Source organism: Ceratotherium simum, chromosome 23 (genome assembly GCF_057802395.1).
Source record: "Ceratotherium simum simum isolate JZ-2026a chromosome 23, ASM5780239v1, whole genome shotgun sequence".
NCBI classification, from domain to species: domain Eukaryota; kingdom Metazoa; phylum Chordata; class Mammalia; order Perissodactyla; family Rhinocerotidae; genus Ceratotherium; species Ceratotherium simum.
Window position 1 is genome coordinate 46466972 of NC_141922.1, and position 12560 is coordinate 46479531.

The 12560-nt window shown below is 39.1% G+C and overlaps 1 protein-coding gene across 3 annotated transcripts in view; it reads right to left on the reverse strand.

Moving 5' to 3' along the window:
• Positions 1-12560, reverse strand: part of SLC26A7 (solute carrier family 26 member 7) — a 139370-nt gene that overhangs the window by 60796 nt on the left and 66014 nt on the right. For 2 of the 3 annotated variants that reach the window (XM_087447683.1, XM_004431160.3), the window contains exon 5: positions 10194-10358. The exons of the other annotated variant lie outside the window; for it this stretch is intronic. In XM_087447683.1, the coding sequence (XP_087303809.1) occupies positions 10194-10358 (165 nt within the window). The remainder of the gene's footprint in view (positions 1-10193; positions 10359-12560) is intronic. 3 annotated transcript variants of the gene reach the window in all.

Below are 12560 nucleotides of genomic sequence, written 5' to 3' on the forward strand. Positions count from 1 at the left end.
GAGTGATAGTGCTATCAGCAAACTTTAATAAATCTGTCAGCATGCTACTTCACAGAAGGTATAAAGTACTAATCTGCAATCTATGAGTTTTAATTCCAAATAAATGACTTTGAGTCAGTCATCAACCACAAAACCAGGACTAGCTCCAGAAAAAATGGTTACATTTCTGCTTGCTTGCTCCCATGTTCAGGCTTTGGTCTGAAAACACATTTGACATAATCTGTACACAGACATACATCTCAAATCCAATGACAAGTGCCCTTATAAGAGACAGAACAGGAGAAGACACTAAAACAGAGGGGAAGTCCATGCAGAGACCGAGGCCGAGTTTGGTGTGATGCAGTCACAAGCCAGGGAATGCCTGGAGCCACCAGTAGCCCAAAGAGACAAGAAAGGATTCTCCCCTAGAACTTCCAGAGGGAGCATGGCTTTGATGACACCGTGATTTTGGACTTCTGGTCTCCAAAAATGTGAGAAAAAATTCCTATGTCTTAAGTCACCAAGTTTATGGTAATTTGTTACAGTAGCCACAGGACACTAACACAGTTACTAAGTCAAATCCTTCTCACTTCTGAGACAACTCAAAGAGGGTATTACAGACTCAATTGTATTCCCCTAAAATTCAGATGTTCAAGCCCTAATCCCTAGTACCTCATAATGTGACTATTTCTGGAGATAGGGCCTCTAAAGAGATAAGTCAAAATGAGGCAATTAGGGTGGGCCCTAGTCCAATCCGACTGGTGTCCTCATAAGAAGAGGAGACTAGGACCAGGGATGTGCATGCACAGTGGGACCACCATGAGAAGAGGCAGCAAGAGGTGGGCATCTGCAAGCCAAGGAGAGAGCCCTCAGAGGAAACCAACCCTGCTGGCACCTTGGTCTTTGACTTCCAGCCTCCAGAACTGTGAGAAAATGAATTTCTGTTGTTTAAGCCACCCAGTCTATGGCAGTTTATTATGGCAGCCCTCTGATATAGGGCAAAGGGGACTCAGAGTTTTTGCCTCTGGAATCATATATATATATCCCAGTAAATTCCCTCCTCTTCAAGTTAAACAAGATGGAAGTATTTTAAAACACAAAATTAAACTAAACAGAAAGCTTTTAGTAACAGTTAATCAACGATTAGTACCATTAAGAGGGATGGCCAACTGTTTAAGAATCTATGATAGATAAACAGGCATGGTGGATAGCTGTGGTAAGGATTTCAACAAAGCCAATATTTAGAAGAAGATACTTGTCAGAGCCAGAAAGAACTTAGACATCAACTGGCTGCACGCACTCATTCTATAGATGTACAACCCAAGGCTCCAAAGATTAGTGGCTTGCCCCAGGTGACTCAGCTTGTGAGTGACAGTCAAGACTGTTACACAGGTTCCTTGAATCCCTAGACCAACATTTTCACCATTTTACCAATGCCTCACTCATTATTCTTTTCTTTCAGTCCATCAAATGATTTTTCTAAACTTCCTGGTGCTTCCTTTTTCCTTGAGCTATGGAGGGGAGATGCCACCCCTTTGAAGGGGATACTACCATGAAGAATGGAGTCTTTGATTTTGGTCTTTAGTGGTGGGATTCAATGGCACCTGGCTGCTTCTCAGGCAAACAAACTCTTCCCATCCCCAGCCTTGTGCCTTCAACATCAGCAGCAGAATCATATGGGTACAAGGGAAGCAATAAAGCCTTCCAAATTGATTCTATAAACTGTAAGTACAGGGACCATGACTATTTTTCCTAACATATACATATTTGGTGAAAGACTACTTGTATCTATACAGTGCATTCACCATAATTCATTCTCTCCACCCTGAACAAAGTGGAATTTTCATATTTTCTCTACCACAAGCAGATGGGCAGAGGGCAGATTGGAGTAGAAAGAATGGGAGAGATTGTTTAAACTTCATCACTTTCTAGAAGAGGGCAAACTAACATTTCCAGGCACTAGGCTAGCCATCGTATATGCAGTGACTCGTTTAATTTCCCACTTAATACAAGGTGAGCATTATCATTTCCTCTTCACTCTATCACATTACCCACCTTCAATTACACTACCTGGTCTCCTTCATTACCACTATCTGAGATTATCTTGTTCACAAATTTGTCTTCTCCCACCCTAATTGGCATCTCTCCTCAGTATTTCAATAAAACTCCATGGGAACCAGGGATGTTTCCCAACTGCATCCTCAATGCCTACAAGGTGGTCAATAAATATTTGCTGAGTAAATCTATTCTAGTGGTTCCCAAATCAAGGAAGCATACTAATCTCTTCTCATCCATGTGTAGCTTGTAAAATCTTCCCAGATTATTCTGTTGAACATTTCTGGTTTTGAAGCCTCCCATTTAGTCCAACTCTCCCACTTTGGGAGAGTGGGCCCTGGCTTTTGTTCTTTAAGGCAGCTTTAACATCCTTGGGGCATTTCAACATGAGCTACAACTGCCCAGACATTCCCTCTCCCTGCCCCAGCTTGCTTTCAACTTGATTATATTTGAATCTCACCTCTAAGCAGATCTAGATTCCCGCTCAGGAACCTCTAAAGCCATCTTTGATCTTTCCAAAATTGATGCTGGTACAAGTTCTCTTCGTTCTTAAGAATTTGACATCTCCTGGAAACTTTGTCTACTTATCATTATATCATCAAACATTTTAGAATGTGTATTGTTAAGATCAAGTCCCCCTAATCCCTCTACTTCCTAAAGTAGCATAAACAAATAGAGAAACAAGAGAACTATTAAACTGATCTCTCAACCCAAGGCTGTGTTTCCGTGAGTACAAACAAAACCCCAAAAAGAAACCACAACGTTCTATTATTTTTTACAGTATATGCAAATTTCTGGTCAATAACTGCTTCTCACACTGGGAATAAATTCATTCACTATTGCTTTAAGGAATAAATTAAGTCTCAGACCAAAATGTGATCTAGGGGAAGTATGGTATGTTAAACGGTTAGAAACAACATGGGTACACAAAACCCACTTGGACCAAACGCACAACCAAGTGTGCCAAAGCCCAGGTGGCACCCAGCCATCCCTTGTTTAGAAAAATAAGTTTAATTTGAATTACTTGAGCACTGGATTTTGTGGTGATGCATTTTTCAGTGAATTGTGGGGGATGGTGAGAGCTTAGCCCAAGATGGTTGAGTTGCAAAAATATTTGCCTTCTGATTTAGAATTTTAAAGTAACCCTTGTTACAAATTCCCATATAATTGTTGCGTATCCTTATTAAACCTGCCCCATTTTCTATCCCCTGCATCACTGATTGAATCAAGCTGCAGATGAACATTCCTTTTCTCTTCCTTCAATTTATTCTGTCCATTTTTCAAGGTGTATTGAACATCCCTGCAATTCACAATAGAAATGTCAAAATAACTGCAGAGAAAATGTGGGCTTTCATAAACCACCAAAGCGTGTTCTTGATTCAGAAATCCCAGAGGGCCTACGTCTTCAAAGTAGATTTGTTCTCCACATATAAACCTCATTTGTACATATTTAATTCTGATCTCATTCTCTATAAAAGAAAATGTTTCATTGGCTCTGATTTCCTACTGACGTTTCTATCCCATTTTGTTAACATTCTCAGTTCCTGTTTTGCAGCCTTCAGGGGTGTCCAAACTAGAAAACTGCTTTGCTTGTACTTCGGGGGTGGGGGTGGGAATGAAATTGTTTTCCAGTTCTGAAACTCTTCATTTTTGAGGAAGGAAATTAAAACTTCCAAAAAGGGTAATTGACTATATTGCCAAACTTGCCTTGTGGTCTTGAGTTTAATGTACAGAATAGTACATAATTATTTAGAACAGTACTCATATAAAGCCATGCCAGTGAAACTAGCTCTGCCAAATTTATCATAGGCTGCTACAGGCTGAGACACTGGTGCCATCTCAAAGAAATCCATCTGTGCTAATATGAATTAGGATTTTTTGTAATTTTTATTATGCCTTTTGGGGAAAATATCCTTTCTAATAAAATGATACGTCATTTTTTCTCAATTTAAAAAAGTAATTTATTTTTATTCTAGAGAAGAATTAAACTTTTCCCTCTTATCTGTGTGGGGAATCAACTATCATCAGTCAAATACTTGAATCTCAAGAACAACATGAATAAAATGATTTAACTGGTGAGCCAGGGTCCCAAGACAGAAGTGACTTTTGTAATATTATTGCTTCTGCTTATGTTTAAATATATTGCAACACTGTTTATAATTTATTATATGGGTTGATAACTGCTGGGGGGTGGTGAGCTGAATAGACGGAAATATTTTTAAATAAAAATAAACTAAAAAACGTAACATTTCTTTAATTCTGTTGACCAACCCTCATTAACAGCAGATGTATTTATTTTTTAAAGTTTTATAAATTTTGAAGTCATCTTTATTTATAAGTTGCAAAAAAGAGATATAACTTTGTTTTATTATTTAGATTTATTTATCTGATTAAGAGTCCTCTACAGGGGAAAAGCATTACTATATAGCACTTATACAGCACTTTTTAAAAATCTCTAATTTGTTATATCCAAGTATTCATTACTAGTCCAAAGACAACAGCTTCCATCTAATGAACATCCACTATGTTCCAGGCATTTCATTTCAGGAATGAACCCCAATAGGCATCGTTATCACCACTTTATGGAAAGGCAACTGGAAGTCAGAGATCCTTGGTCATGTAGTCACGGCTAGAGCTAGGATCTGAATCTAAGCTTCCTGGATTCTAAAGTTCTTTCCCCTGTTGCCTCTTTCTAAGGAAAAGAAAAGACAGATCAATTAGTGTCTACCTGATTATATGGGCCCTAATGAAATCACCAGAGATAAAGGTTAACTCAGAGAAAAAACTAATTTTTACCCAATACATAACTGAAGAAGAATGTGTAGTACTTCAAATTCATTAAGAAATGGCCATAATTTTAAAAGAAAGTTTTATTAGAAGTATGTGAATTTAGAGATAAGACTTGAAGAATGAAGGAAAAGTAAAACATTACATGTGAAGGGATTTAGGAAGGCTAAATAAAAAGATGAATTAGGCCCAATTCTATCCTCTTTCCTTAGGAATATGGAGGGGTCATGACAGTGCTCCAGTGGCTCCCTTTGCATATGCAGACCCCAGAAATTCTGGGAGAGGCACTCAAAGGACCAGCGGAAAGCTTTAGCACAGTTTAACACTTCTGAAGAGCCCCTCACCTGAAGAAGCTGGTGAACAGTTTTCAGCTAGAAGAGAAAAAGTGGCCTAACCATCTAAGTTTAGCTGGCATTGGTGGCACGTGCTCTGCCTGCTAGATATAGAAAAAGGAAAAGTATTATGCCATGTCTACTTCTTAAGACCTAATGGGGGTCTGTTCTATAATCTGACAAGGCGGAACTGAGCACAGACCACTACCTGTACCCGATTCAAATGGCTCCCTAGAAATGTTTTGCTGAGGCAAGAACCCCTGCTAGTCCAGAGCAACCAAAGTGATGGATATTTTAGCTATTCAAACTAGAGAATTAGATTTTCTCAGGAGCAGAGAATCAGACATCCCCCAGGAAGCAGACACTATAGAAATCATCACAGCGGCAGAAGGGAGAGACCCCAACCTGCAGTGATCTAAGAACAGGATAAAGGCAGAGCTGTTTTCTGTCAAAGGTGATAGGAAGCATTGCTACTATCAAAATTAATTAATGGACATTTTGGTTGGCCAAATCTGAATTCTTTTATGAAAAATGAGTGTTCCAGCTGAGACAATTAGGAGTGGTGACTGGCTCATTGTGTGCAAGAGTCTCAAATATTCTGGAAATGAATTTATGTTCCAAGGAATGTCAGTAACATCCTTTCTTTTTCATCAGCCTGAGTACCTTTCAAAAAGGACATAACAGTTGTGCAAACTCAAAAGCAGGAAGCATAGTCAAAGAGTGAAAAATACCCAAAAGGTGTAAATTCATTCTCCTCTAGGTTCTTTGACCTGATGACCAAGGCCTCCGTTTTGTCTGCTCTTCTATATCTCCGTGCTGAGCTCAGCTCTGCTCCTTCACAGCCCACCCAAATGATCCAGGGGCAAGTTCAGATTTACCTTATCATCAGATTCTTCAGCCTAACTACACCAAAGCTCACTTTCCAAATGTCCCAGCGTAACCTATGCATGATGCAAAATTTATTTCTTAATCTAATGGTCAGATCACACAATTTTTGACATTGAATTATCAGCATTCACATTGAAACCCTGGCAAAGAACCAAAGCACCATTCTAATCTAGCAGCCTAACAGTACAGGGCTCTGTGCCATTGAAAAGCAAAACCAACTTTTCTTCTTTTTCTATCAGCACAAAGCATAGCAGCTTCCACCAAGTGAGTACAGTCTGTCCTTCGTATCTGCAGATTCCGTTGAACCAATCCACAGTTGGATGAATCTGCGGATACAGAACCTGTGGATGAGGAGGGCCAACTAAAGGACTAAAGCATCCGCGGGTTTTGGTATCAGTGGGCTCCTGGAAGCAATCCCCTGCGGATACCAGTGGCCGGCTGTAATGTGAATTTAAAGTCAGCCACCTAAAAATATTTCTAAATCTGATTTCATTTCACTGTGAGAATTTACAAAAGACCACCTTCCCCAAAAGCCACCTGGTGTTTGACCTACAAGGCAAAGGTAAAGTAGCTTACAGTTTACCTCACAAGAAAACACAATGAAAAAAGAAATCATAGACAAAACTCTTTAATGTAGCATTTTATGCACATTGCCACTGGAGAAACAAGCTGAAAGAATAAACATCATTCCCATATCAGCCTACCCTCCTTCTTTTAACACACCCAATGAAAGGAGGGATGACTATTTGTTTTTGTGATATGAGCAAAAAGGTCAGTTTGTAACTCGGCCGCGTTTCCTTAGACCGCGCGTGCACAAACAAGCAAGTCTCTCCAGGCAGAATCTAGCACGGATTTGGTTCTGTTGTGTAGACCCGGTGTCGCAGAAAGTGGTAACTCGGCCAATCACCTGACAGCTTCCAGTTGCTTTGGTCTTGGCTTTTGTTTGATCTGAAGCTTGGAGTCATGTTGCTTCCAGGCCCAGGCTCAGTGTTTTTGTTTTAGTTTTAGTTTTAAGCTTTCTGAGAATGAACGAATCATTGAGCAGGATATTACCTAAGTAACAAAAATTCAGAACCAGCTTCCAGTTCCATGTTGCCTAAATTACTATCTTTATTAACTACTTTACCAGAGTAGTTTAATCAGAGAAACATATTTAAACAGACAAGTGATACTATTTTTCACATATCAAAATGGCAAATTTTAAAAACAGTAATAATCAGAGTTGACAATGATAAGGTGAAGGTAAAATATTAATTGGTATAACTTTTCAGATTGAAATCTGGCAAAAATATTATACCCATTTGATCCAGTAATTTCATTACTGAAAATGATACTGCATCAGCACAAGGTTGATGTAAGGGAAGCCATATTGTAGAAGAGACACCATATTCTAACTTTGAAGGACTTCTGATTAACCCAGCTGGATAGACACCCTCCAGGAGATATATATGTTCTGTAGATTTTATGGTCCCTCCCAGCTGCTATAAGTTGATAACTTTGTTCTTTTGAGTTCCTTAGGAATGTGACGACCCCTGGGCATAGAGTCTGTACTGAGAAGCATCATCAATGGCCACTGAAAGATCTGGGTAGAGGGCCTTGCTCCTGTCTCTGACATCCAGTAAAACAAAAGATTTTCAGGAACTGAAGACAAGATGTCTGCTCCACCCAGAGAACAGCCCCCTGTATAACCGGACTGTAGTCTTTATTCTTTAAGATGGTTCTTTTGGACATTAGACAGCCATCTTCCCCCTTGCTAGCAAGCTGTAATAAAACCCTCTCTCCTACCACCTTGCTCCTCGACTATTGGTAAGTCTTACAGGGGGCAGATGACCCCCTTGGGCGGTAAGAGGAATTTATTCTAATGAAATAATCAATGACGCAGACAATGACATCCAAATAAAGCAGATCCTGGGGGCTGGCTCCGTGGCATAGTGGTTAAGTGCGCGTGCTCCACTGCTGGCGGCCAGGGTTCAGATCCCGGGCGCACACCGATGCACTGCTTGTCAGGCCACGCTGTGGTGGCGTCCCATATAAAGTAGAGGAAGATGGGCACAGATGTTAGCCCAGGGCCAGTCTTCCTCAGCAAAAAGAGGAAGATTGGCATGGATGTTAGCTCAGAGCTGATCTTCCTCACAAAAATAAATAAAGAAATAAATAAAAATAAAATAAAGCAGATCCTCATGGGGCGATGTATAATAGTGAAACACCACAAACTACCTCAATAACAGGGATTAGATAAATAAATTCTGTACTTCTGTATATTAAGCTACTTTTCAGCCATTAAGATCAAGAAAATAAGGATAGGAATACTCTTATTATAAAGCATTGATGTTATTTAGTATACAGCATTACATTGTAGGTGACCAGAATTTGCCACCCTAAACTATGCCTCTTTGGCATAAGGATTATTTTGAGTTTATTGTTTTGAGAAACAGCAGACACAGAGAAGCTCTGAAAACAGAGAACAAGTTACCCTTTTGTAAGGGAAATTTACATTTATAAAAGAAAGCTCCATTTGTAAGGTGTCTCCCTCTCTGTACCAGGAAGGAAAGGATTACTATAAATGACAAGAGACTCTTTAAATCTGCATAACAAACCTTACCATTGTTTTCTGTACTTTTCCTGGTCACTTTCCTATAACTTGCCTCCCCCACACCCTTATTCCTTTGTTTTAGGTGAAGATGGTATTTAAGCCCAAATTCTAACTACCTCTTTTGAGTTACTCATCCCTCAGTTCCTCTCATGTATGTATGAGATATACACGTCAATAAATTTCTGTTTGTTTTTCTCTTGTTAATCTGTCTTTTGTTATAGAGGCCCCAGCTGAGAACCTGGAAGAGTAAAAGGAAAATATATTTTTCCTCCTCTACAACGTAAAATTAAAATAAAGTTTGGCGGCCCTCAAGTTCATTAACAAGACATTCATTTTCTTATAAAGCTCCAACAGAATGTGACTTCCTGAGCAGTCATAGATTTTAGGCCAGCTTCAAAAAGAGACCAAGAACAATGGAGTATTCTTAGTACAATATGTTGAAACTGGCCACATGTTCCTCTCAGGTTCAAGTTGTGAAACCAGCAAAGAGTTAGCCATTGATAATTAAGTAGCTAGGAACTAAAGTTATTTTTTCCTTTTTGCAATTACCAATTGTAGCTTTTAGTTGTTCCCCCACGCATTGTTAACTGGGCTCTTTAGGCAATATGCTATCTGACTCCCACTAGGTTCCTATAGATGACATCTCCTTGAAGCCTGGGTCACTGTGGTAACGGATGTTTGAGCTATTTTTCAGGAATTAGAACCCCTTCTCCACTTCAGGCTGGTTGGGACCACCCACTCATCAACTGGGCCCACGCAGATGTCCAATAAGCAACCTTTTGATGTCAAAAGGCTAAAAATTCCACCCTCGGGTCATGCCAACACCGCCATTTTGTGAACATGCATCCTATGAGGAGGCATGAAGTCTGACTACACTTGTGCAATTACCTCACCTCTCCTCACCTCCAATCATCTATCTCCACATTTCAGACCAGCTTGCCCCTACCCCATAAATATCCCTGAGTCCCTATTTTCAGGGAAGCAGATTTGAGATTCATTCTCCCATTTCCATACTTGGCTGCCTTGTGATTAAACCCTCTCTCTCTGCAATCTGGTTGTCTCGGTGTTTGGCTTTCTGGGCAGCGGGCAAAAACGAACCTGGTTCGGTAACAGTTGCTTTTAATAACTGATTGTCTGCTATTGGGGCTCCACCCACCAATTGTGACCAGGCCTCTGATTTGATCCATACCAGGGTTCACAACATTGAAAGAATGTGGTAGAGTGTACTGTTGTTAAACTGGGCTACAATCCTAGTAGATGGCTTCCATTAGAAGTTGGCAACATATCTGGCTCACAAAAACATTCAAGTTATTTTTTTCTAATCAAGCCCCCAGATTATATCATATTCAATTGTTTATTATAAAGAATTTCTTCCAAAATTGCAGATATTATTCATTAAACTAGTTTCATACCCTAAAACACCTTTAAAATATCCTAAAAATTGTATTTAAACCCAAGTTGCTTTAATATAGAAAAACTCTCAGTATTGTAACTAACCAAATTCTACTTTGTGAAACACACACCCAAAGTATATGAACAAAGACATATGGAAAACTCACGTAAAAGAATCCAAGTGGTCCAGATATATATGGCATTTTCATTCCCAAGAGATATTTGACTTGTGAAGTCACGACGTGGGTGGCAGCCCCAGTTGTCATTGCACTGATGACAGGCTCTGTGAGCAGGAATGTGGCGCTGCCTATTTGTAGCACAAACATGGCCACCTAAGAGGACAAAGGAAGATGAACTTTCCCAAGGTTCCTAGAGGGATTAATATCTGACACATTTTCATTTTCATTTTGCATGGACATAGAGAACTAATGTGAAATGGGTTTCTTAAATTTTACGTATTCAATATCTTGAGTTTTCTTGAGAACATTACTAGGTTCTGAGACATTCCAAATGTTATTGGGTACAGAGTAAGTGCTTCAATTAAAGTTAACACATTTTTTTCCTGAATATTGACTTTTCTTTTTTCTCTTTTCCTAATCACATATGTTACAAAAAAGAGAAATATGTTCAAATCAGTTAATATATCGGGTTCTGTAGAGAAAATTCAAACTTCATGATCATATCTGTAATTTTTTAAAAAATCAAAAGAACATGATTCACTACTTTACATGCAGTAGGCTTAAAACCTCAAAAGCACTGAGGAAAAAAATTTCTTGAGTTTCTCCCAGGTTCTCAGAAGTGGAAACATACTGTTTTGACTAGATACTCTATCAAGTAGCTTTAAAGGGCCAATGTTAATAAGAAGATATCAGGACTTATTTGTATATGGAGAAGAGTAAAAGACAGAGATAGGTTAAAGAGATATATCTTAAGAACCCCAGGGCCGGCCCCATGGCTTAGCAGTTAAGTGCGCGCGCTCCGCTGCTAGCGGCCCGGGTTTGGATCCCGGGCGCGCACCGACGCACCGCTTCTCTGGCCATGCTGAGGCCGCATCCCACATACAGCAACTAGAAGGATGTGCAGCTATGACATACAACTATCTACTGGGGCTTTGGGGGGAAAAATAAATAAATAAATAAAATTATTAAAAAAAAAAAAAAGAAAGAAACCCAGGAATCACTAGAAAAATCATTTTCCTTAAACATTTCCTTCCTATTCCTAGCATCATGCTCCATTGCCAAATCTTTTCATGACCAGACAAAATCAACTCTGAGTAGAAGCCGTGCATTGAGCTTTGCTGGGCAAAAGATGACAGGAAGAACCAACACTCTCCTCTCTCACTATTAACACTGCAATGTTTAGTGTTCTTCCCTTGCCAGAGAGAGAGCTTTTAGGAGATGGCCCACTCTTTGACAGAATTATAACTGTGTAAACTCAGTCATAGAAACCACAAAAAATAAAACTTACTGTTTTTAAAGTAACATGAAATTACATTCATGAGTATCCATACTGGAAAAGGGACATAAAGCAGGCCATGTTGATATATACTCTCAATATGTTCATTACAATATTTTGGTCAGGTCTTAAAATTCTTGTTGGAAAATAAGAATAATTCTTAAAGAAATCAGAGGAAAGAATGGCAATGAGATCTCCTTCTATCAAGAGGTCACAGTGATAAAAATGGGAAGTATAAAGTGCCATCTGGTACTACCAGAGCATAAATTGCAAAATATATAATCTCTATTATATTGCAATACTCTTGGCCAAAAGCAATAATGCTCTGAGCTTGTGGAGTTTCCTGGGCTCAAATCTGAAAACCAAAGTTCTGATCCTGGCTCCACCACATCCTAGCTTTGTGACTATAGAAAACCTATTGAAATTTTCCAAGCCTCATCATCATCTATAAATCATTAGAGCGATGTCTGTGCTATCTATCTTGTAGAACTACTGTAAAGTAAATGTGAAATAATATATGAAAGAGCTATGAAACCTGTAAAATGTGCAACATGTGATGCAACAGGAATATCATGAGGAATTATACATGTTTACCTAGTATGGAAAACCAGTCACCAGTTTTGAAAATATAGAAAGGGCCACACCACATTTTCCAACTCTGGAAAACTTGGAAGAATTTATCAGCGCAGAAAGAAATATATCTGAATGATTTGTGAATTAGCAGCCCCCTTTTATCTAATATGCAATACAGAAAAATATACAGATTGCCAACGTAGAAATCGGGCAATCTGTTTCTGTTAACATGGGAAGCCAAAGTAGCAGCCTTTACTGCTAACATTGTTTCAGAAGCTGTGTGTCAGCTTTTCAAAATAGAATGTCCTGAGGGAAACACCCAATCAATCAATAGTGTAGGTACAAGCGAAACACACTGCTCTTCTTGGCAATTCTTATTCCCACTATCTTGGTTTTCATCCTGAAAACACAAACAATTAAGAAAAACATTGAACCAATTTTTCCCAAGCATCTCTCTACTAGTAAGTTAGTTCCAATTTATGACGTTAACTCTTATAGGCCATGAG